Genomic DNA, 25,510 nt, shown 5'->3' with positions numbered 1-25,510 from the left:
AGATAGCTTGTTGTGGAAACAAAGATTGGTGATAAAGCTTCAGCGGAGACACCTTTTCCCCATGATAACTCTTTCAGGAGTGAATTTCCCTTCTGAGATGTACATTTCTCTCACTTTCTGTTGTCTCACACTTGGGGGCTGCCTGTCCTTGGTATTATTGTGAGACACTGTGGATCTCTTTTTTTGAGAGAAAGAGAGAGAGAGAGAGAGAGAGAGAGAGAGAGAGAGAGAAAGTCAGATGATGATGGTGATGATGGTAATGATGATAATTGTTATTATAACAACAACAACAACAACAACAACAATAACAACAATAATGTAATAGATATCAATCTTCAAGTTGGTCCAGTGTTACTTGCAAGGAAAGTTGGATTTACTGTGGGATGGGGATGAACAACCCATCAACACTAGTACCACACACATACACAAAACTAAAATTTTAAGTAAAATAAAGAAAATTGTACTCTAGTAGTTGTGGTTTTCTGGTAATAGAAGAGGCAATTATGTTAAAGCTGAAAAGAACTATTTCTGAAACAGAATTTTTGGCTTTGGTTTTCAGTGTTCTATGACAATTAGGTAGGGGTGAGGAGGTTTGCACCTTATGGTGGGTTCCTTTGACAAAAATTATAGTCCTTCAGACCTGCTAACAATGCCCTCACTTGTTTTAGTAGATGGCAAAGTGGTTCCATCCCACAGTTAAATTCAGGGTTCTCGTCTTTCATTCTTTCTTTTTGAGGCATTTGTTACTATTGTTTGGCTGTCTGGGTGCATTTTCTTTATGCTGCATGGTGGTGTCTCCTGAATTCACAGTTAGAGAACATGTTAGCCAGAGGCAGATATAGGTCGATTCCACAACAAAATCATTTCCATCTGAATGGAGACCTGGAGCCCTTCCAGACAGAGCCCAAAATGCGGGCCCTGTCAGACTTTTACTGGGGGCATCCAAATGACCCCTCCAGTAAAAGAGAGTTAATTCGGGACAAAGCAGGTAAACCCTGATTTATCCCGAATGAATTTGATACCGCATTAGACCCAGGCCTTCCTGAAAGACCTGGGTCTAAGGGGAATGGGGCCTGTTGGGACTCACTCACGGGTAATCTTGTGACTACCCAGGGATCAGTCCCCATTTCCCATCTCATTTCTTTGGGTATAGAAATGACGTGCCAGGAAGCTGAGGGCCCCAAATCGCTCCTGGTTCCCCATCTCCTGGCATGCATGAGAGAAGCCTCCCACAGGATGATAAAACATCAAAACATCTGGGTGTCCCCTGGGCAACGTCGTTGCAGATGGCCAATTTTCTCACACCAGAAGCGACTTGCAGTTTCTCAAATGGTTCTTGACACGACCAAAAAAACCCCCCAAACTCCTGGCACATCATTTCTACACTCCAGGAGGCCTTCTAGGGAGGAGTTATGACAGCCCGGTAAGTTTTATTTTAAGGGCTTGCAGGGAAACTACTACCCTGTTTCCCTGAAAATATGCCCTACCCCAAAAAATAAGATCCAGTTAAAATTGCCAATTACTGTAGTACATCTATTGCAACACACAAGAGACGTATTGAATTATAAAATATTATTATTATATAAAATTCAATATAGATATTATTGCTAGAATATTACAACTGTGTTCCAGAAGAAAGTGAGATGAATATAGATTGTTGGACATGAATAAAGGTAGATTGGTGTACACGAAAAAGAAAGCTATCCCCTGAAAATAAGCCCTAATCTTATGAGCAAAAATTAATATAAGGCCCGGTCTTATTTTTTTTGGAAAATACAGTACTACTATTATTTCACAGTTTGCTTAGAGAAGTGGTGTCAGACTTGTGGCCCTCCAGATGTGTTGGCAATTGGATAAAGTGGCCAGGACTTCTGGGAGTTGAAGGCCCAAACATCTGGAGGGCCAGAAGTTTGACACCTCGGATTTAGAGTCACGATTTAGTTCATGTAGCCTAATGTGAATGTGTCATCTCTCCCATGTTTTTCAGCTGACAGATATGAAATAAAAGTCAGTTCAAACCCACTGGACTTAGTAGAGATTAACTTTCCTAGTGCCACTTCTTTGGACACTTCTGATCTGATACCTGAATTTTCTGGAGTCAAACAGACCTTTCGGTACAAGCCAGATGATCTCACAAAAGAAAATGGCACCTTACTCTACTTTGCCATTCGTGCCATTGATGAAAACAACAATATTGGGGAAGTATCCAATATTGCAAGGGCCACTCTGCTCCTTCGTGCAGCGCCTCCTACTCCTACTTCCTCACGTGCCTCTGTGATCATAGTATGTGTTGCTGTATTGTGTGTTATTGCTGGCATAACATTATATGTTTTACATAAGTGGAAAAAAAGTCGTCGTGAGAGTGTTGACAGCATAGATCAAACTGCGTCCAGTCAAAATGTTAATTGAACACTACATGTTTCCCTTCCATTGGTGGTTCTTCATATATTGTGCACCACCTAGACATAAAGTTTTTCCTATTTTTAGACTAAAAAGAAAAAATAAAGGGAAGAAATGAATCTGTTTTAAGAATTGTTGGGGGAAAAAATTTCTTCAAAGTTACAAGAATAAACTACTAATTAATTTTGTGAATTACGTTTCATCATTCAATGAAATAATGCCAAGGGGGTCAAGACATGTTATATTTATTTGTTCCCTGACTTTTGGGTTTGCTATTAAAGTTATTTAGCATATCAATGTGAGATAGTTACAATTTCTCCACTCTATTAATATCTCTGATGCAAATTTATTTATGCAAACTCTGGTTTGGGTGACAAGATATCATTCAAGTACTAGCTGCTAGATTGTGATGAACATTGTGATTGATTTAATAATATATTTAGTGTCCTATTTCATTGTGATCTTCTTTCTATTGGAAGTTTTTATTTCCCCTCATACAGCTTATGTGCATCCCATTCAGTGACACAGGAACCAGAATTTTACGTTGTTATTGTCAACTTGGATTCGTGGCAACCCTATGAATGACAGCCTCCAAGTCACCCTATTATCATTGGCTCCAGTCAAGTTTTGCATACTCTGGGCCATGGTTTCCTTAACTGAATCTATCCACATGTAATGTGGCCGTCTTCTTTTTTCTATTGCCTACTAATTTACCAAACATCATTGTCTTTCCTAGTGATGTCTTCTCGTGATATGGCCAAAGTACGGCAGTCCCACTTTGGTCATCTTGGTTTCTGGGGAGAGTTCAGGCTTGATTTGCTCCAGGACTCATATGGTTGTCCTTTTAGCAATCTTCTATAAGCTTTTACAACTGTTGAAGTGAACTTTTGAATTAATAAACAATCCCTCAAAAATATAAGAAATCAATCAACCTTTAATTTGGGCATTCTGCAGAATGGAAAATAATTTTATAAAGTTCTGTTCTTTCCAAAGTATAGCAACTTGAACAGGAATTTATAGCCTTGTGTATCTACATAAAAGATCTGTTGGTTGGCTATGAAAAATAGCACTGTATCATTATAGAACAACCCCACTATATATATTCATCAGGAAAAAATCCATATAACAAGAAATGACTATAAAATTAAGCATGAATACTGGTATGTAATGAAATGTTTTTTGTTTTTTTCCTAACCGCTTTTGTATCAGACCCAGGAAGGGATGTCTTTTTAGAAGTTCTTTCAGGTTTCTTTGCTCATACATTTCTGTGCTTTCATAATTGCCTTGACGGTCCTCTTTGAACTTTCTAAATTGTCTCTTGGTGCTTTCTTCTCCAAATAGGGCCCCATGGGTCATTTTTGTCTCACCCTCTTTTTATCAAACAGAAATTTGAATCACAGCATTAGCACAACCATACATAAAAATTAGGAATATAATGGCATGGACAGTTCCAACTTTACTATTCAATGATATACTTTGCACTTCGGGATCTTGTCTAGTTTCTTCTCAGTTGCCTTCCAAACTCTAGGGTGCATCTACACCAGTGGTTCCCAGTGGGACCCCTTTGACCAGGGACCACTCTCCAACATTAGTACCGAAAGGGTTATGAATCAGTTTTTGGTCAACTTTAGATTTGGTTTGGTTATTTGGGGTGCTGATTCAGAAACGACCATTGGATAGACCACATCAGCCCTAGTTTCTGATAGAACATATGGTGTCCAGTAGTTGCCATCTGCTCACCCACAGAAAACCATATTTAATAATCTAGAGCTGATGCGGTCTATCCAATATAGGTTTGTGGGGGCTTAAGTTCTTTCCGGTTAAATTGTGTTTGTTTTTTTGAGTGAAGGACATACATTGCTTTAGTTGGTGTCTTGTGTTCAAATTTGGTGTCAATTCATCCAGAGGTTTTTGAGTTCTCTTAATCCCACAAACGAACATTACATTTTTATTTAAATAAAAGTTTGAGGATGGACTCACACTTTATTTTGAATATACAATCAGAGCATAGCATGTGTAAAGTAGCATTCCTTATTGCCCTACCATCCCTTTCCAGAACATGCAATAACATTTGATGCTGAAGTGTAAAGTAACAGCACCATGACATTAGAGAAATATTTTTATATCTTCTGAATACAGAGGAGAACTCTAATAACGTAAGAATGAGACAGATGCAAGGAAAATAAAGTCTTCATAAGGAAGTTTATAAAGACTTGCTTTTCTACCAGTGGAAAGAATAGCCGGGTAAAGGTTTCCATTAAAAAATCATCACATAATAAGAATATAATAATAAAATTTTATTTCTAGACCGCTCTCTCTCCTGGAAAGGACTCAGGGTGGTTTACAGACACAAAACAAATATTCAATGCCTCAAATGAATACAAACACATCAAAATTATACAAGATAATGCAACAGTAAACTTACAACAAAGAATTAAGCATTGAGATGAAAATAATAAAAAACAATCCAATAAGACATAGTAAACTAAAACATGATTAAACATTACAACATGTACTCTAAAAGTAATTATGATACAATTACATTAAAATAGCTAACACCAATATTCATTTAATATGTATCGTAGGAGCCACAAAATACAATTGGATTAGTCAGTGAACACCAGAAGCAACTTGCAGTTTCTCAAGTTGCCCCTGACACGAAAAAAACAACAAAGCATACGAATGGGTTAAAATGTCCTAATCCTCCCCCTCCATAGACAGCATTTCAAAAAGACATCCACTTAATTATTTCTACCACGGAAATAATTACTATAGAATAATAGAATTATTGAGTTGGAAGAGACCTCGTAGGCCATCCAGTCCAACCATCTGCTACGAAGCAGGAAAATCACATTCAAAGCACCCCCGACAGATGGCCATCCAGCCTCTGTTTAAAAGCTTCCTTAGAAGGAGCCTCCACCACACTCCGGGGCAGAGAGTTCCAACGCTGAACAGATCTCACAGCCAGGAAGTTCTTCCTAATTTTCAGGTGGAATCTTCTTTCCTGTAGTTTGAAGAAAGCTATATAGAAAGCTTCTTTAGAAAAACATCTTACTTGAAGAAGAGATAACTTGGTTTATGTGAGTTATGCAACTCTTCTCACTGGTATTCTTCTAACTATAAATCTCGAAATTATGTTAGCATGTGCTAGTTTCATCTTTGTGTGCTAACATACAAACTGTTGATTCATTCTATCATGTTCAAAGCCCTCATTAATTCTATCCTATTCAAAGTTGTTTTAACTAAAAAAAATCTGCTGAATATGTATTAATCAAATGGCAAAAATGTATGAGTGTAATAGTGAAAGGAATTGCCTTAGGTGTCAAAACATCTTTAATGTCATAAATTTATTATCCACAGGAAGACTTGAGAAACTGCAAGTTGCATACTGTTTCCCAATATGTATCATAGTGCAGAAAGAATCTTTCTGTAGTTTTCTACAGAGTAACATAATTCATCATAGAATCATAGAGTTCAAAGCGTCCTCATGGGCCACCCAGTCCAACCCCCTGCCACGAAGCTGGAAAATCACATTCAAAGCACCCCCGACAGATGGCCATCCAGCCTCTGTTTAAAAGCTTCCAAAGAAGGAGCCTCCACAACACCCCAGGGCAGAGAGTTCCACTGCTGAACGGCTCTCACAGTCAGGAAGGTCTTCCTAATGTTCAGATGGAATCTCCTTTCTTGTAGTTTGGAGCCATTGTTCCGCGCCCTAGTCTCCAGGGCAGCAGAAAACAAGCTTGCCCCTTCCTCCCTATGATTTCTCCCAGTTGAAGTCCCAAAAGCCAGAAGGGCCAAAGTTTGCCCATGCCTGGTATAGATGCATCCTAGGTATATATTCCTAGAAGTCTTTTTGTAGAAACTCTCAAGCTGGGAAACAGGAGGACAGGCAGGACGGGGCCCATTGTGAAGGCAGCAGGCCTAGGAGGGGCCTAGAGAGGCCTGCAAGACCCGAGGCTCCCCACAGTCCTCCCAATAGGGCAAGCAGGGGCTGCTGAGGCTGCAAGGCCTACCCATGCCCCAATCCCCTCAGCAACATAGCGATTGGCGGCAAACCAGAGGAGAGATGGAGGATCTGCCTCATGGAGCAAGGAGACAAGGCCGGCCTTGACAAGCCTGCCTCAGGGCCGCTCCAAAGCACCCAAGGGAGGCGGAGGCCTTCTCTTCCTCTCCCTAAGAAGTATTCTTAAGGACTGGTGACAGGTTTATTTCTGACAGGAGCAAGCGCCTGGACGTTGTCGGCAGAACAAAGCCTGTCATAAAACACCGGTTAAACGTAACAGAGGGTTTCTTTTTGTCTTTGTTTACACACACACACACACAGTGATATCGGTTACCCCTCTGTGCCACCATTTCTGCCCGAGATACAGCCTGGCACAAAGCAAAGATGGCGCAGAAAGGGTGGCACCTATTCACGGCATTGCTTCTGCTCCATGGAGTGAAAGGGAGCCTTATAAAGCTCCGCAATGGTGGATATGAAGATGTCGTGATTGGCATTCACCCTAGCATCCCGGAAAGCGGCAGAATCATTAGTAGCATAAAGGTGAGACCACGATATTTTGTTGATGTAGTGATTTGTAGTAGCGTAGCCATTGGTGACTTTAGCTAACTGGAACCACAAGGAGAAAAGGGCAATTATTATTATTATTATTATTATTATTATTATTATATATTATTTTGGAGATTCACAAGATTCGGTGGCCATAGATGGGTGTTTTAGGTTGTAAATCCTCTCATAGGTCCCTTCCTCGCTGCCTAGATGTGGTAACAGAGGCCCCATCTATACTGACCATTTGAACAAACACCCACAAAAGAAAGCCCTTAATGCACACCTGTGGGAGGCATCGCCATCCAGGACTGAAACTAATTTCAGGATTTCCTATGTAATCATTGGCACAGTGACATTGCTTTCTTCAACATTGGTTTAAAACTACATTAAATGGTTAGCAAAGATGGGTGGTAGCTCAGCTTTAATGTATTCTTTGACCTCCTTCCACCTTGGTTGAAAATCAGCTTTATAAATGTCCCACTGTAAAAAAAAACCCTCTAAAACCAGGACAGTAAATAAAGAGCGACATTCAAAAAGCAGTGGTATTCCAGACAAGAATCAATCAGGGTCAGCTAACACCCCCCAGGCACCCCCAGGCACCAATCAGCCAGGCTTTGAAGCTGCAAGGCAGTTAAATGCTAATCAAGGTGACCATTTGCAACATTCACTCTTGCCTCAAGCAGACAAGAGCTCTTTCTTCCATCCTGGACATTCATCATCATCATCATCATCATTTAATTACTTATTAATCGCCCTCCATCCAAGAAGCTCTAGGCCAGTGGTTCTCAACCTGGGGTCCCCAGATGTTTTTGGCCTACAATTCCCTGAAATACTAACAGCTGGTAAACTGGCTGGGATTTCTGGGAGTTGTAGGCCAAAAACATCTGGGGACCCAAGGTTGAGAACCACTGCTCTAGGTGGTTTGCAAGCTAAAATTGTAAAGGATAAAAATACATACCTACAGATATTGATAAAATTAACATAGATCAAAAGCTCTAGTAAAAAGCCAGGTCTTAAGTGCTAGGGTAAAAGGCCCTAACTCACACATGGCTCTCATATAGGGCGGCAAGGAATTCCATAAGGCAGGGGCAGAAAGAGAAAAAGTTCTGCGTCTGGTCCTTTCCAAGTGCACTTCTCTAGGATCCGGTATATAAAGTAAGTCACGTTGGGATGGTTGTTGCGACCTCCGATGATGGGAGAATGAGAGACGGTCCCTAAGATACGATGGACCCTGGCTGTAAAGACTTTTAAAGGTCAGAACTAGCATCTTATATAGAACACGGTAATCCGTTGGAAGCCAATGCAAATGCCGCAACACTGGTGTTATATGGCATTTCATGGGTGTTCTTGTGAGTAGCCCGGTTGCCGCATTCTGAACAATACAGAGCTTTCGGGTCGTAGACATCGAAAGGCCAACATACAGGGTGTTGCAATAGTCCAGCCTAGACGTGACCGTGGCATGGATGACTGTTGCCAGAGCCTCATCAGATAGGTAGGGTGCCAATTACCTCGCTTGTCGTAGATGGAAAAAGGCCTGTTTGCTGGCAGCAGCGACCTGAGTTTCCATTGTCAGCTGTGAATCCAAAATGACACCCAATATACATCCCACAGATATATACAGTAAACCTCACTTGCCTAGTTTCCAACAGACCCCTCAATGTTTGAGGATGCCTGCCATAGATGTGGACGAAATATCAGGAGAGAATAATTCTGGAACATGACCATACAGCCCATAAAACTCACAGCAACCCAGTGATTCCGGTCATGAAAGCCTTCGACAACAGATTTCCACTGTAGACATTTTTAAGAACGTGTATGTACATATGCACCATACTTTAAGTTGGGAAGGTAGAAATAGCTATGAGTCCTGAAATGACTGGTTTTAGGCCCCTTTCCTGTGCTTCTATCAGAAATAGTTCCTTCACATCGATTTTCATGATACCAGGGACAGCAATGTGTAATTTTTTGTATTGTCAAAGTTAAAGGGGATCTATTAGAAGGCTGAGATGCAAAGATGTGATTCACTCTACAACCTTCCCTCCCTATCTTTTGTTAGGAAATGTTTGAAGAGGCTTCTTCTTATCTCTATGGTGCTTCACAACGGAGGTTTTATTTCAGGACTATAAAAATTGTAATACCTTCAACATGGGCATCCAAACCTGAATATAAAAGGACAACCAGAGAATCCTATGAACATGTAAGTGGGAAGCATGCTTTCAGTCTAAATGCATTTTCCCCACTTTTGTTGTCTCTATATTAGGGAAAGGCAGCATAAAAAGCAAAGAATTATAGATAGAATTATTGCAGGGGGACTTTCTTTACAGTATATATGGAGAGAATTGGGTTATGCACAATATACTGTAAAGTCATTATGGATGTGATAACAGCTTTAAAGAAGGATCCATCAGATCAATTAATAGAGTATTGATAACATGCATATTTGAAGCCATAACAACCAAAGATAACTTCCATGTGCCTCTAAAGATCAGTTGCTAAGGTAAAATGGGGAACAGTGGAGAAGTACCGGTAGCTTTCAAATCGTATTTACAGTTGTCCAAAAAGTATCTTGGACACAAGAAGTTTATGTAGTTTTCTTATGGTTAGGTGAGGATAGATCTGAGATCATCTGCTTTTTCCTTTTCTTCTTTCTTTCTTTCTGTCCCCCCCCCCCCCTTTTTTTGTGTTTCTACTCTATATTTCTTTTTTTACTTCGCTTTTTAAACTTTTAATGTAACTTATTTAATTTTAATTTTTTCCAACAGCATATACAATTAACCATTTTGAGAACAGTATCTAAGTTGGGAAAGTACACTGTATTTTTTTAAAGAAAAGAAAAATTGTTGATGTCTTAATACAGTTTATACATAAAATAATTAAGAATGCAAACATTTATGTAGTAGCTAAACTAAAATAAGAATAAGCATAATAATAAGTTGCTTCCCATCTAGTTTAGGAGCCCCCGGTGGTGCAATGGGTTAAACCCTTGTGTGGGCAGGACTTCTGACCGAAAGGTTGGTGGTTCGAACCCAGGGAGTGGGTTGAGCTCCCATCTATCAGCTCCAGCTCCTCATGCGGGGACATGAGAGAAGCCTCCCACAGAATGGTAAAACATCCGGGTGTTCCCTAGGCAATGTCGTTGCAGACGGCCAATTCTCTCATACCAGAAGCAATTTGCAGTTTCTCAAATCGCTTCTGACATGAAAAAAAAAGCAAAACCTGGTTTACAACTTTCTCTGCTTAAGGCATATTATTTTTATACTTCGGTTACAATCTTCTATCTACTTAAGTATAATTTGTTTTATTTGCTCTACCCTCTCCTCTTATCCCTTACCCCTTTCTTGTGCCACCTCCACCTGGACTAACTCATCAACTCAAATTTACCCCATATGTTCCAAAAATCCGTTTCCTTCCATATCATTTACTATAAATTTTAAAACCTTTTTAATAAAGTTAATTCTTTTAAAACGAAACAAGTTGCTGGCTTTGTTTACACCCTTAACCTGATTTTGAAAGACTCGTCTTATGTTCAAACATTATGATTCTTATTTGGATATAAGCTGATCACATCAAGACTTAATTCTAAACAAATGCTCATAGTTATCATAGTCTTCTTCCTCCTCCTCTTTGACATCTTCTACTTGTACATCTACTTTTGATGGTGCTCTCTAAAACAGTTTCTATTCATTTTAGGCTGATATCATAGTGGCAGAACCTTTCCAGAAATATGGAGATGAACCTTACACTTTGCAGTATGGAGGATGTGGCCAAAAGGGACGCTACATTCATTTCACCCCTGACTTCCTGACAGATAACTATTTTCTCAGCGTCTATGGGTCACGAGGTAGTATCTCTTAATTCAAGCTCAAATGCTTATAATCAAAGTTTCTTTTTAAAAAAATCACAGAATGAGGAAAGCCATGAAAACACAATTTCATTTTACAGTTATTGGAAATTCCAGAACCTATTGGGAGTAAGTGAACCATAACCTTATTGAAAAAGTAACTAATCTGTGAAACCGAAGAACCATGTCTTTAAACTGCCAAGTAGAGTATGGGTATTTCTTTGAAGTAGAATTTGCAGTTGTAATCACCCAAAAGATATACGCTCCCTTGAAACCTCTTCTTCAAAATATGCACTCAAGAGACAAAAACAAAGTAGTCTTTTGTGAAAAATAGTATCTCAGGTGTACTAACAAACTTCTTGTATATATTCAGCATACTTGTCCATAGTCCAATGTCTTTAAGCCTGTAGATACAGTCCAAACTGCATAACTATATACTCACTGAAGTCTGAAAAGAGACAAACTGCATCAATCTAAAAACATACTAAATACAAATTGGAGTCTGAAGCCCCTCCCACACCAAAGAGGTACAGTCAAATAGGCAAACCAAAATGTACATACAATATAAGTTAACAATCATGCACATTTTTCAAACAATTAGTGCAGGCTTGGAAGGTTGCCGTTTCCAACATTCAGTCCTTTATCTAAAGCAGGGGTCCTCAAAGTTTTTAAACAGAGGGCCAGGTCACAGTTCCTCAAACTGTTGGAGGGCCGGATTATAATTTGAAAAAAACATTTATTTACATCATTTTTTAATTTACGCCATTTTTATCCGTCCATTTCAGCCTGAAGACGATGCAGGGTGGCGTACAGACCGGCACAATTAGATGCCGTCCAGCTGATGCACACTGCACATATCTTATTTGTAGTGCCACAAAAAAACCCTTAAAACAATACAACAATTAAAATCAAGAACAATTTTTACAAATATAAACTTATTAATATTTCAATGGGAAGTGCAGACCTGATTTTGGCTGATGAGATAGGATTGTTATTGTTGTTGCGTGCTTTCAAGTCATTTCAGACTTAGGTTGACCCTGAGCGAGGGCCAGGTAAATGAACTTGGAGGGTCGTATCCGGCCCTCGGGCCTTAGTTTGAGGACCCATGATCTAAAGGATACTGAGGGCACATCCAGACAGCCCCTTTAACGTGGGAGTTCCTGCAATTAAAAAGGGGCTGTCCAGTTGACGTCCTGGAAATTCCAAATTAATTTGCCATAAACCAGGAAAACCCTGGTTTGTGGCGAATTTATTAGATAGTGGGTTTATTCTGTGCCTTCTTGGAAGGTGCAGGATAAATCCACTACTTCCGGTGTCTGGACTGCAGTCCAGACAACATTCCCACAGTTTTCCTGACTAAGTTAGTATTGAAGAATCCCAACGTCCTCCCCAAAAGTGCTCCCCTCTTTTAAAAATAACAGTACTTACCAACCTCCAACAGAGAGCTGCAGGAGCTCTCCTGCCATGTAGAGATGATGCGCCAGGAGAACGGGGGGTGGGGGGTGGGGTGGGTGGCAGTGGAAGGATTTGCTCCTTCCCCCCCCCCTTCTCTTTGCGTGTCATTTATATATGCCAGGAGAACTGCCGCAACTCTCCAATGGAGGCTGGTAAGTACTTTTATTTTTAAAGGCTTTTGGAGAGGGGTTTAGAGTCTCCAGATGTTCTCCCGGGCCAGTCCCAGAATAACATCTGTACACCCAGCCCAGAAAGTGTGTGCTTTCTGGGGTGAGTGTGGACAGGGCTCCAGGAACATCTGTGTGTTTTAAACGCGGATGCTCCTGGGATAAAGCTCTGTCTGGAAGGGCCCTATATGTAACATGGACTAGCAATATTCCATAATTTGATTCTTCAATACATTTTCAAGCTGCAAATAAAATAAAATAAATCTTCAAGCCCAGTGGATTTGCCTTGTCATATGTCTTCAAACTATATAAAAAACAAGAATTGGGTCAAACTTATCATCACACACATGAGATGCTAGGAGCATGGTGTTTCAGCATGATATTGATAGACAGAATTCTGTCTTACGACTCTTCTACTCCAGCTGGAAGTTGGATGGGCACGCCACCTATCAGATGATGAAGAGGAGCTACCTGTGGAAGCCCTCCTCCAACTGAAATGGAAACGTCGCTGTATGCTTCACTTTCAACACAAGAGGCTTCGCCTGTTCTGCTGGCTCCAATGGAGCTCCCTCGGAGCTAGTACAGGGCCTCTCCACAATGGTGACGCTTTCCCCATGTGATGTCAGGTGAAACAGGATGCTTTGCCTTGCTAATATGATGAGGTCACTTTTGTGATAAGAACAGAATGTGTCCATATAGTGCACATGCTGTTTCCATGACACATCTTAATCTAAAGTCATCAAACAATTCCTTTTGCTTTCCTTGACTACATATATTGGTTAGAATCCTATTGGACAGCTATACTTGTATAAAAATAGTTGTACAATTATTTACATATCTGTGGTCTCTAGTGAATCAAAACTTGTTGCAAGCACATATAATCACTCTTTCTCACACTTTTGCCTAGTTTGGGAGAAGGAGCTAATTAACCATTGTTCAATGATGCACACTTTCAACATTCCAACGGTTTCTTCATCAGGCAAAATATGTTTAAAATCATATAACCTTGTCTCAGTCCCTGCATTGTCACAAGAAGGGAAAGGCTTCTGCCTACATTGAGATCCTTCCCTGCATTGAGATCCTTTTTGTTTATCCACCATATGAACTGGTGATGATGGGAATTGCAACCCAAGAGTTCTTGTGGCTCTAAGGCTGGAGAAAGGTTAAAGGGCATATGAAAGTCAGACATATCCAGACATATCCAGACATAGTCAGACTAATTAACGCCTTGGGCATTGGGTGCCCTAAAGGCCACAATACCAGAGACAGCGAGCAAGGAAAACTGTCATATATTCTCCTCAGAAACCTTCCACAACTTGCAGGTACAATCATTTACCCTTCAAATTTTAAATATGAGAGGAAGTCAAGTTAGTGCCTGGGTGGACATAGTCCCAGGACCAGTTAATAAATTGTTACCATTTCGTGAAAACAATAGTGTGGACATTGATTCTGTGGGGTTCCTTGCTCAAACAGGAAGGCAATCCAGCATCCTTCAAGCAGACAGAAAGTTAGGACACGTTAATGCGAAACAGACATGTAAATCAGCTTGAGTGTGACTGCACACTGAGCTTCCATCATGAAAAGGATGATGCCCTCGACCAGTGCCGTTGAGGCTTGCATTATCGACCATCCAAAGAGTGGTTGTATTATGAGGAGGTGGAGAAAAAAAAGAAGGGAGGGTTTGAAAGGGACTTGTGGGAGGCGAGATGGTGGAGAAGGAGGCTGCAGAAAGGGATATCTAGCTCATAACCCGGATCCCCGTTTATATCTCAAAGCAAAAAACGAGACTAGCGACAGCTCGTATCTCCAAAAAACCCGCAAGTTGGGTTGATCATAAGTCAAGACATCACTGTATTTAAATTGAAACCCCACTATCCTGACTAAACAGAGCAAACTGCAACCTTACAGATATTACTGTATCACAATCCCCATCAGTTCTAGTCTTCATGTGTAATGATACAGGAGTTGTAATCCAGCATCTGGAGGGCCGCATAAAATGACAAGGTGAGCCAAATTTGAACTGTGGAACTTGAGTTTGACACATGCACCCTACATTGTTTTTATTATTATCTTGGACCTGAGAAAGAAGCCAGCCCAGCTTGGAAAGCTTCCAAGTCCATTATAGCTGGGCAATAAAGGTATCGCTCTTTTGTGGATTTTTATGTTTATTCTTTTTGTTTCATTTTACTTCATGGCCAACATGATTATATTGTCCAGTGAGTGAGTACAGGCACATGATGTGTATTTCACAACACTGGAATCCAGAGTAACCTTACTTGTGTAAATTTTCATTATTCTAGTAGTTTAAAGGATTTTGGCTATTATCTTGAAAATATCTGTCTCTTGAGTAATTGAAGTATAGGTTAGCATCTTATTTAGATCTTTGAAGGGGGTTGCAGGAGAACATGCGAGAAAAACAATACTGCTTTGGCTTGTTTTTATTGGTTTTTCACAGGCAAAATCTTAGTTCATGAATGGGCTCATCTCAGATGGGGTGTTTTTGATGAATACAATTATGATGCACCCTTCTATTCTATTGGACGAAGAAAGATTGAAGCAACAAGGTACCATACAATAATTAGCCATGCTAGCCTTGTATAGAAAAGAAGAGAAAATTCAACAACAGGATGAAAATGATTGGAAGTCAACATACTTTTTTCCCTTTATTCTTTCATTTCCCCCCCTTTCCCATGTATGTATATGTGTATATGTATACATACACATACATACACTAGCCATCACCTGTCACACGTATATATGTGTGTATATATTTGTGTATATGTGTGTGGTTTTGCACATGCGTTGTGCAAAACCACACACATATGTATTTTCAGTTTTTGGCTTTTAAAGTCTCTTCTGCTGTGTTTTTTCAATGTTTTTATGAGTGATGTTCACTTGTTGGCCTGATATGTGTATTGTGTCCAAATTTGGTGTCAATTTGTCTGGTCGTTTTTGAGTTATGGTAATCCCACAAACTAACATTACATTTTTATTTATATAGATATATGCACACGCATTATTTTAATTTTATTCTTTTGAGTCTCCTCCCTCCTTCTCTTATATCTTCCCTCCCTTAGTATCCCACCCCACCTTACTTTTTATTCTATTTTGGATCTAAGGACATTCAAGGACAATTAATAGATATCAATGAGTCTTACTTTACCCAAACCTTATTCCTCCTGGTGTTCCTATTTCCTTTCCCAATGATGCTTAATTTTGATGTGTTATATTTGTTTTCCATTAGGGTCTCCTATTGCTACTTTTTCTCTTCTCCAGCTTGTTCTGCTGCCCCAACTCCCTCCTTGCTTTATCTCATCTTTCTTCCTGCTCCCTGTGTTGAAGGAGAGATAGGCAGATAACAGTATGAATGTAACAAGGTGGGAGAGAAAGAAAAGAGGACTAAAAAGAGAACTGAAAAAGAGGGGGGAAATGGCGGGACAAGGTGAGGAAGAAGGGAAGGAAGCCGAACAATTTATGTTAATTCTCTCAGAAGAGTCATTATTGTTTTTTAAAAAGCCATCAAACTGCTTTGGCCAATAATTTTAAAAGTGGTTGTTGTGTACCTTCAAGGTGAACTCATCAACGTCTCTTTGGCCAGACCCTGCTTTCCCTGCAGCCTGCCAACGCACAGTTTCAAAACTTCTAAAGTGCATCCTGTTTCCCTAAGAACAATGCCAAGGACCACATCCCTGACTTCCTCTACAGCAGAAACTAACTCCCTGCAACAAATGTATCATGACTCCAAAATTGCACTCCTTTCTCTTTCCTTGAGAAAAGGAGCAAGTGTCCAGAAGCCTGCTTTCCCATAGTAGATCTGACACTCCCAAGATACACCATCTCTTTCAATAGAACATGGTGGGTGAACAGCACCGCTATCTGTCACAATTTTTGGATTGTAATAAAGTCTCTTATAGAGCAGTATTTCTTGCTAATATTGTTCCAAAGTTGTAAATGATTGATAGCTGTTTTTCCAGCCAGAAACATCCTGGCATCCCAGTTTCCTGGCAAATATTGACTTTTCTTAATTGGTGTTGGTAAACATAAGGAGCCGTGTGTTAACTTCTTTCTTAATGTAAGGAACCCTGTAAACATTTCCTTAATTTAAAGAGCCATTGTATCTGATAATGTAAACATGTTTCCCCCCAAAAGTTCAACAGTTAATAATTTGTCACAATTCATCAATGTCAGCAGTTCAGCAACTTTTAATTACAGTTTCTGAGTGTATTTGTTTTCCAAGCCTCAATATTTTAGATGTTTTCAGCCCAATTAGGCCTCATTCGTACACCTTTCATACAATTCCATTCAAACCATACATCATATATTTATGCATCACATGTGCAGGGACATGGAAGGAGCTGCCAGGGACAGCTGGACCCCCGAGGCAACATTGGTGTTTTCCCCTCTCCACTCTTGACCTATCCACGTATCATTACAAAACCCTTAATTTTGATCTCCAAACATGCACCTTAACTTTTACGAGTCAACTTATATATGACTGTATATAATAACTGTATTTTTCTGATATTCCTCAGATGCTCAGCTAGTATCACTGGCCTATATAGATTCGTAACTAGGGGAGACAGGACCAGAAGATGCAGAATTGAACGCCAGACTGAGCTTTATGAGCCTGGATGCCTCTTTATTCCTCATAAAAAGCAAATTTCGCCGGCATCAATAATGTTCATGCAAAGTCTGTCTTCAGTAAGTATGACTACAGTCTGTGGGGATACTATAGGAATTCGTTAGTTTAATGTCTGTCCTCAAAAATACAAAATATTGTCCAACGTTGCCAAATGGAATCTTGTTTCATTGTTTCAGGCGACAGCTGCAAGTAATGTAAATTTGGAAGTAGAGCTCTCTAGATGTTTTTATTAATAATCATAGATATTCAGTCATGTTTACCATCTCCTTTTTCTCTTGTTCCTTCTCCTAGATTTCTCCCATCCTTCTTGGGCCATTTTCTTTCTCTTTTTTTGAGGTAGTTTTTTTGTGGGATTTCAGAACTTTAGGTAAACTGGAACATTTTATATTTTATATGACTGAGGACATAGCATATTTCAAACTAAAAATCCACAGAGTCTCTATAGCTTGTTTGTGTGGCACAGATTTTCCATATTTGTACTATTATTTTATAAAATGGGAACAGTTGTTTTTAACTAATGATCCTGCAATCATGCCCTACTCTTTTTTCCTTTTTAGATATCTCAGTTTTGTGACAAAAGCAATCATAACCTTATGGCGCCAAACATGCAGAACAAAATGTGCAGCTACAAAAGCACATGGGAAGTGATTACGAGCTCCGCTGATTTTGCCAGTTCACGTCCATTAGGTGCTCCTCCTCCTAACCCTGTAATTCATTTGATGAAAATGCAGGAGAGAGCGCTTTGTCTAGTACTTGATGCTTCTGCGGCTATGGGACGGGTAAGTTTGTCTCCCGTTATTTGAGCCTACTGTTTCTGTATCTGATTAGATTTGCAATTCTGGATACAGTGAGGGATATGTATAAAAGAGTTGTCCTAGGCAGTGGTTTCCATCTTAGTCGAGTAGCGAGTCCACCAGATTTAGCCTAAAATTTAAAGCTATTCAAGGTGCTAAATTTCCCAAACATGTGCTAAATGTCATTTCCCAAATAGTATTGTCACTATGGCTACCTCCTTTAAAGTAACGTTTAGATATGTCAGCCAACATCAACCACTGGTTCTAAGGATATCAACCCAGTGATGTTGCATGTGTGCATGTGCCTTCAAGTCACATGTTGCATTATGGTGACCCCATGAAGTTCATAGGGTTTCTTCTCTAAAGAATACTCAGAGGTGACTTTCTTATTTCTTTCCTCTAAAGGTGCCTCTGATACCAAATGGGTAAAATAAATGATCCAGCTCTTTGGTAATAAACAGCTAGAATATTTGGATTGTTGTAGGTTTTTTCGGGCTGTATGGCCATGGTCTAGAGGCATTCTCTCCTGACGTTTCGCCTGCATCTATGGCAAGCATCCTCAGAGGTTGTGAGGTCTGTTGGAACTAGGAAAAGGGGTTTATATATCTGTGGAATGACCAGGGTAAGACAAAGGACTTTTGTCTGCTGGAGCTAGGTGTGAATGTTTCAACTGACCACCTTGATTAGCATACAATGGGCTGACTGTGCTTGGAGCAAACTTTTGTTGAGAGGTAATTAGATGTCCCTGCCTGCTTCCTCTCTGTTGTGCTGTTGCAATTTTAGAGTTTTTAAATACTGGTAGCCAGATTTTGTTCATTTTCATTGTTTCCTCCTTTCTGTTGAAATTGTCCACATGCTTGTGTATTTCAATGGCTTCTCTGTGTAGTCTGACATGGTGGTTGTGAGAGTGGTCCAGCATTTCTGTGTTCTCAAATAAAATGCTGTGTCCAGGTTGGTTCATCAGGTGCTCTACTATGGCTGATTTTTCTGGTTGAATATTTTCAAACCTCATTTATGAGTAAAAGGCAAACTGCTTTATTGTCAGAAGATTCGTGGGGCAGGAGGAAAGAAGAGTCCCTAGGAAGTGGTGGGAACATCTGCCCATGAGTATTAGGTGCCCCAGATCTCTCCCAATAGAATTCAGAAGCAACACAGGAGAAAAATATTTCATTGAAAGTACCTTTTGATGTTTAAGAACCAGATCAAAGGTGCTTCTCTGAGTTACAAACTTCCGACTTACACCAACTCATAGTTAAGAACGGGGTGAGACAACAGGAACTGAGAGAAATCTACCCCTCAGAAAGGAAATTTACTCCTGAAAGAGTTATCATGGGAAAAAGGTTTCTTTATTGAAGTTTTATTATCAGTCCTGGTTTTCACAAGTTATCACAGGGTCAGAAAGTGAGGTGAATTCTTTTGAACAGGGCACAGGTAGCAAAACAAGCACAACATGAGTGCTAACACTTCCCTGTGCTATCCAAAGTGCATAGGGAAGTGCTAAGACACAGGCAAGACACAGCTTATTTGTGTCTTGTCCATCAGTAGTTGGGATTGAACCTCGGAACTGACGGAAGGACAAGCAGCTATAAGGACATAAGGGCTAGCAGCCCGAACAACACTGCCACAAAATTTAATTACTAAAATACCAAAGTCAAAATATTATCTGAATTTAAGCTATTCAGCTAGACAGGATCATATATTTTGACAAATCATAGATTTGCGTGAAGCCCAAAGGAGTGGATCAACGACAAATCGGAAAAAGGTGTGTGTGTGTGTGTGTGTGTGTGTGTGTGTGTATATATATATATATATGGAAATAGACTTAAAAATTGACCTGTTCCAACTTACATACAAATTCAACTTATGATCAGACTTAACAGAACCTATCTTGTCCGTAACTTGGTGACTGCCTGTAGATCTAATATTAACGTTTCAAAGCACTGATCTTTGAAGAATAGAGAGAAGAGGGCTTTGCAACATTAATAGATACTTTAATGGATGTCTTGTAAAAGTCCAAACTAAGGGAAAGTGTTGGAAAGTGGCCACGTATCTTTCTGTGTGTGTAAGGTGAAGTGTAGCAACCAATAAAGGCTAATGACTCCATTCCACTGATACAGGAGCCACTAGCTACATTCTTAAATGTGACTGATAAGGACAATAGACTAGAGAGAATGTAATGAACAAAGCAATGAAGATACTATATTGGAAAAGCGTTCCACATTGGTTTTTGCCTCAAATTGCAACATGGGTAAAATTATGTAGAATATACATACTGTTTATGGAATTTCGAAATTTAATTAATTTTGTCTTATGCACACACCCCTACCCTCCAATGCAGGACAATCGCCTTGATCGGATGAACCAAGCTGCAAAACTATTTCTTCTCCAGATTATTGAAAAAGGATCCTGGGTTGGAATTATAACATTCAATACCAAAGCAAATATCAAGGCCAGGTTGCAACAGGTTGTCAATGACAATGTGCGCGAAAGTCTTACAAGCTCTCTTCCTAACACAGCCGCTGGAGATAGTAACATATGTGAGGGAGTGACTTCAGGATTTCAGGTGAAGGTGGACTTTTTTTCAAAAGCATTGGGTACATCCCACCTTACTGCAATGGAATTTTTGCAATGTCCACATACTTCTACCAAATAAGTGAACCCAAGGGAGAGCACTCAAGGGAATTTTAAAGCCTGGCAACTGAATCCTAATCCATGAAGGCTGACTGAAAGAGACATAGAATATCCCTGTGTGTTTCCAGCAGTAGTGATTCTCTCTCTTTTAGTATGTTGTTGAAAGGCGGTTGTGCACAACATGTTGCTTGGGGGCTGGATTGGATGCAGCCTGCAGAGGCTCTGAGCATCAGCCTTAGGAGGGAGGTCATATGCAGCACAACAGCAGAGTAGCAATTTGCAAAACACATATTTCTGATGGCTTTAGGAACCTCTTTGGCAGAGAAGGCTGAAGATCTCTTCACCTGTCCTCCTCTTCCTTTTTGGGAACAGACAGTGAATACTCCCACCAAAAGCCCTCCCCCACTCTTTGCCAAGGGGGAGGCTGTTTTTGAGACTCCAAGTGGGGAGGAGAGAGAAGTCGTGCTTGGTGCATGGCAGCATGGTGTGCATATGCAGGCAAAGGAGAGCATGTGAGGTGAGAGGGAGGCTTGCGCCAGCGAGTCCCTTCAAGGCAGGGGAGTTCTGTGTGGGAAGTTTGGCCCAATTCTATCATTGGTGGAGTTCAGAATTCTCTTTGATTATAGGTGAACTATAATTCCTAGCATCTACAACTCCCAAATGTTAAGGTCTATTTTACCCAAACTCCACCAGTGTTCACATTTGGACATATTGAGTATTTGTGCCAAGTTTGGTCCAGATCTATCATTGTTTAAGTCTACAGTGCTCTCTCGATGTAGGTGAACTTAAGGTCAGTGCCCACCAAATCCTTCCAGTATTTTTTGTTGGTCATGGGAGTTCTGTGTGCCAAGTTTGGTTCAACTCCATTGTTGGTGGAGCTCAGAATTCTCTTTGATTGTAGGTGAACTATAAATCCTAGCAACTACAACTCCCAAAAGACAAAACCCCCAACCCACCAGTATTCAAATTTGGGTTTATTGGGTATTTGGGCCAAATTTGGTCCAATGAATGAAAATACACCTTGCATTATGATTCATAACAGTAGCAAAATTTCAGTTATGAAGTAGCAACAAAAATACTGTTCTAGTTGGGGGCGACCACAACATGAGGAACTGTATTATGGGGTTGCAGCATTAGAAAGGTTGAGAACACTAGTTTAGAGGGAGAAGGAGGTAGTAAAGAAGAAGGGACTCAGTTCTTCCTTCTATTGGTCTTCTTTTCACTTCACCTCTGTTTTGTTTTTCTTTTTTTAAATCGTGTCAGGAGCGACTTGAGAAACTGCAAGTTGCTCTGTTATCTCCTTTTCATCTGGTGACAAAATTGCCAACTCAGCACCATGCGCTTGTGAGGGCTTGTGAGAAACTTGACTCCTTTGTCATCTCTTTCTCCCCCAGTAGGAAAAACCATCAACTCTGTGTTGTTCATTTCCCTCACTTATGAGGGAGAGACATAGCTTCATTATGAAGTTGTTGTGATGTTTTCATAGATTAGCTAAGTTTCTGCCCTCACAAATGAGGCAACCCAGAGGTAAAGAGAAAGGAAGAGCAGTGGAGGCAAGAGCTGAGCCACTTCTTCTTTTTCTCAGAAAAGGATTGCAACTCACCACTACGCTGAGGGATTAGCCTATTTAATTTCGGCCCCTTATTACTGCCACTTTGTGCAGGCTTGGTCAAGGGAATTTTGATGTCCACTCATATAGACTCTTGTCTTTCAGGAGACTTCAGGAATCTGCTATGGGAGTTGTAGCAGAAGAACAGCTAGGGAGAAAGAACTGGGGAATCAGTTTTGTGAAGAGCTATTTAGAAGGCTGTCCTGATCCATACTGTGGAGAAATGCTCCATGTTGTTAATTTAACAAAACTGGCATTCTATCATATTCAACTATCTCATCAAACATTACATCTGTTACAAGTAGCACATTCGTTCGTCCTTGTTTCATGCGTAAAACTCATCATGCAATAAATTGTTGAAATGTTTTTCTAACAACTAGCTTCCTACATTTTTTCCAGCACTGCTAAAGGTCTAAGTCTTCTTTTTCATCTAGATATTTACGGGAAAATATCCAAATTCAGAAGGTTGTGAAATTGTGCTTTTGACAAATGGTGAAGGTACAGACATAAGCCCTTGTCTTTCTCAGATTCAAAACAGTGGAGCTATAATTCATACCATTGCTTTTGGTTCAGCGGCTTCAAATGATCTAGAAATGCTGGCAGACATGACAGGTGAATGACCAAGCCAAGTATCAAAGGTTTTTTCTTCTGTACTCTTTAATGCCAGCTGGGTAGGTTGCTACCCGGCCATTGTGTCAATGTACTTCACAATGTCTTTCTCACTTGATTCTCACATGGAACAATTCTTAGCAGTCATAATAACCAAATGGGATGCCCAGTTGCTGAAGGAGAGTACAGATGAGCATCAGATGCTGAGAAGAAAAACGTAGTAGAACTCTTTCGATACAGATTGATACAAGTGATTCATTCCGGGCCCTTCCACACAACCATATAACCCAGAATATCAAGGCGGAAAATCCCACAATATCTGCTTTGAACTGGGTTATCTAAGTCCACACTCAGATAATGTGGGATTTCCTGCCTTGGTATTCTGGAATATAGCGCTGTGTGGAAGGACCCTCATTATCACAATGTTAAGGACCAGACTGCCTGAAACCCATTTCTTTCAAAATGAGTCCGTCTGCCTTTTAAGATATTTTAAGTGAATGCTTTGTTTTGATCTCATCAGCATTGTAGGCATATCTGCTGAGATCTCAGGGAAGCAAGAGGGATCAACGGACCACCTTTCCCTCCTTCTCTCAAGTCATGGTGACATGGATGGACCAAAATATGGGAAGAGTTTGTTCTATATGATTCTTCATAATGCCGCCTGGTCTTTTCAGTTTCTCACAACACGAGATACAGTTGAGAAATGAAGTGATATTTTGTGTCTGTGTGTTGGGATAGAGAGAGAGAATGAAGAGGGGAGGGAGCTCAGGACGTACGCGATGCTTTTCTAAGAACAGATTGGTCTGGTCTTTATTCACAATCTAAACTAGACATGGAGGGAAATGAGGACTGGGAATAGATACAGGACGTAAGAACCATTGATGTGAACACTGGGCTGCTGGAGAATAGGGCAGTTATTCTTGTATAAGTTATTTTGATTTCACTACTACAAACATATTATCTTTTATTCTAATTTGCAACCTTGTTTATTCTTCCAATCCCATTTCAGGAGGTATGACATTTTATGCCACAGATAGTTTGAGCTCCAACGGCCTCATAGATGCTTTCAGTAAGATTTCATCTGGAAGTGGAGATATCACTCAACAATCTATTCAGGTCTGTATTTCAAAGATTTGTAAGGAAGTAGGGTTTGTTGGTAGCTGTAATGACAAATAGCAGCAAGTTTGAAATTGCTAGATAGTGAGCAAATATTAAACCAGAGCTCCCCACTACAAGCCATAAGGGTATGTGGGTAACGTAACAACAACAATAACAATAATTTCATAGTCCAGTTTTTGCTACCATTGCTTTTTTCAGTTCTATTAACAGACATACTATACATTTTTAGCGCATACTGAAATGTGCTTTAGATCATTAAATGACCCCAGTAATGCATCATTTTGGAGATTTCACCTGTTTTAATTTTTGCATATTACTGTTATCATGTGTAGTTCTTGCAGTAGATTAATGTATAATTAGTATATGCCTTTGAAACATTCTGGTAAGCTCTTTGTTTAGCATTTTGTATATTTGCTTAAATATTTCTGTCTTTCACTTTGAAAATTCAAAGACCTTATAGATGGGAATTATGTATAAGCACAAAAAGTATAGAAATACAAAAAAATTGCTTAAGTTAGCTTAGAAATAATGGGATTGGAATTCATTTGCAACAGCTCTTAGGTGTTAGGTGTGCTTGCTCAACAGTTTAGCTATGTTTAGCTGTAAGACAGTGGCAGCTGATGACTTCTATGTCATTTGGAGCAATGAACCCATTCCAGCTTTTAAGGGGTTATCCAGGATGCCGAATCTAGTGTGAAAGGTCACTTCCACATTAGACCCTGGGGGGAGGGGGGAGGTGTCTACATGTCATCCTGGTAAATATGGGGATGGCATGCAGCCACCCAAAGCCTTCCAAAATAACCCCTTAAAGCTTTTAAAAACTTGCCGGGTGCCATAAGTCCTTGTTCCAAATGAATTCGGCTTTACTGGAGGCATCATGAGGACGCCTGCAATAAAACCGAGACAGGTCTCAGTTTAAAGGACTATCTGGATAGGCCCTAAGGCAGTGGTTCTCAACCTGTGGGTCCCCAGATGTTTTGGCCTTCAACTCCCAGAAATCCTAACAGCTGGTAACCTGGCTGGGATTTCTGGGAATTGTATGCCAAAACACCTGGGGACCCACAGATTGAGAACCACTGCCCTAAGACTTAGCATCTTGGGGAACACCAATAAAGTCTGGAATAAAGCCTGAAATGAATCACAACTTTTATATTGAAAACATGCAATAAGGAGGCGGGAGCAGACTTGTTTTCTATTGCCCTGGAGAGCAGAACCCGGAGCAATGGTTCAAAATACAGGGGAAAATGATTCCACCTGGACATTAGGAAGAACTTCAGAGTGTGGTGGAGGCTCCTTGTTTGGTGGCTTTTAAATAGAGGCTGGATGACTCTCTGTTGAAAGTGCTTTAATTATGCTTTTCCTTCATGGCAGGGAGTTGGACTGGATGGCCCTTGGGGTCTCTTCCAACTCTATGATTCTATGTGATTTCAGTGCTGACAAAATGGAATCTGTGACAAATCTCCTCATGGCTGCCATACCAACATTTATATCTGGTGGAATGTTGTGGGATATCTGTTTCAACTAGCCTTCTGCTTGTAGATCAGAATCCAGCACAACTGGACAATCCCTTCTCTTTGCTTCAGGTCCACAAACCACAAAAAAATGGTCCACAGTACTGGGAAAACCACTCAAAACATGCCTTTGTCACTGGGCAAAGATGTAAAAAAGAGGGGAGGGAAAGCCAACTGTTGCAT

At 40.2% G+C, this 25,510-nt stretch overlaps 2 protein-coding genes across 2 annotated transcripts in view; both read left to right on the top strand.

Annotated features, from left to right (window-relative positions):
• LOC137096857 (calcium-activated chloride channel regulator 1-like) overlaps positions 1-2,409 on the top strand; it is a 36,596-nt gene extending 34,187 nt beyond the window's left edge. Inside the window, exon 14 of the mRNA XM_067467094.1 lies at positions 1,988-2,409. Coding sequence (XP_067323195.1) covers positions 1,988-2,409 — 422 coding nt within the window. The remainder of the gene's footprint in view (positions 1-1,987) is intronic.
• A 4,378-nt stretch (positions 2,410-6,787) lies between these two features.
• Positions 6,788-25,510, top strand: part of LOC137096825 (calcium-activated chloride channel regulator 1-like) — a 30,474-nt gene continuing 11,751 nt past the window's right edge. Inside the window, exons 1-9 of the mRNA XM_067467054.1 lie at positions 6,788-6,943; positions 9,006-9,146; positions 10,640-10,790; positions 14,868-14,976; positions 16,945-17,113; positions 17,612-17,833; positions 20,187-20,411; positions 22,523-22,700; positions 23,707-23,813. Of these exons, the coding sequence (XP_067323155.1) occupies positions 6,788-6,943; positions 9,006-9,146; positions 10,640-10,790; positions 14,868-14,976; positions 16,945-17,113; positions 17,612-17,833; positions 20,187-20,411; positions 22,523-22,700; positions 23,707-23,813 (1,458 nt within the window). The remainder of the gene's footprint in view (positions 6,944-9,005; positions 9,147-10,639; positions 10,791-14,867; positions 14,977-16,944; positions 17,114-17,611; positions 17,834-20,186; positions 20,412-22,522; positions 22,701-23,706; positions 23,814-25,510) is intronic.

Source organism: Anolis sagrei, chromosome 4 (assembly GCF_037176765.1).
Source record: "Anolis sagrei isolate rAnoSag1 chromosome 4, rAnoSag1.mat, whole genome shotgun sequence".
Classification (NCBI taxonomy): Eukaryota; Metazoa; Chordata; class Lepidosauria; order Squamata; family Dactyloidae; genus Anolis; species Anolis sagrei.
This window is presented reverse-complemented; position numbering and strand designations above follow the sequence as displayed.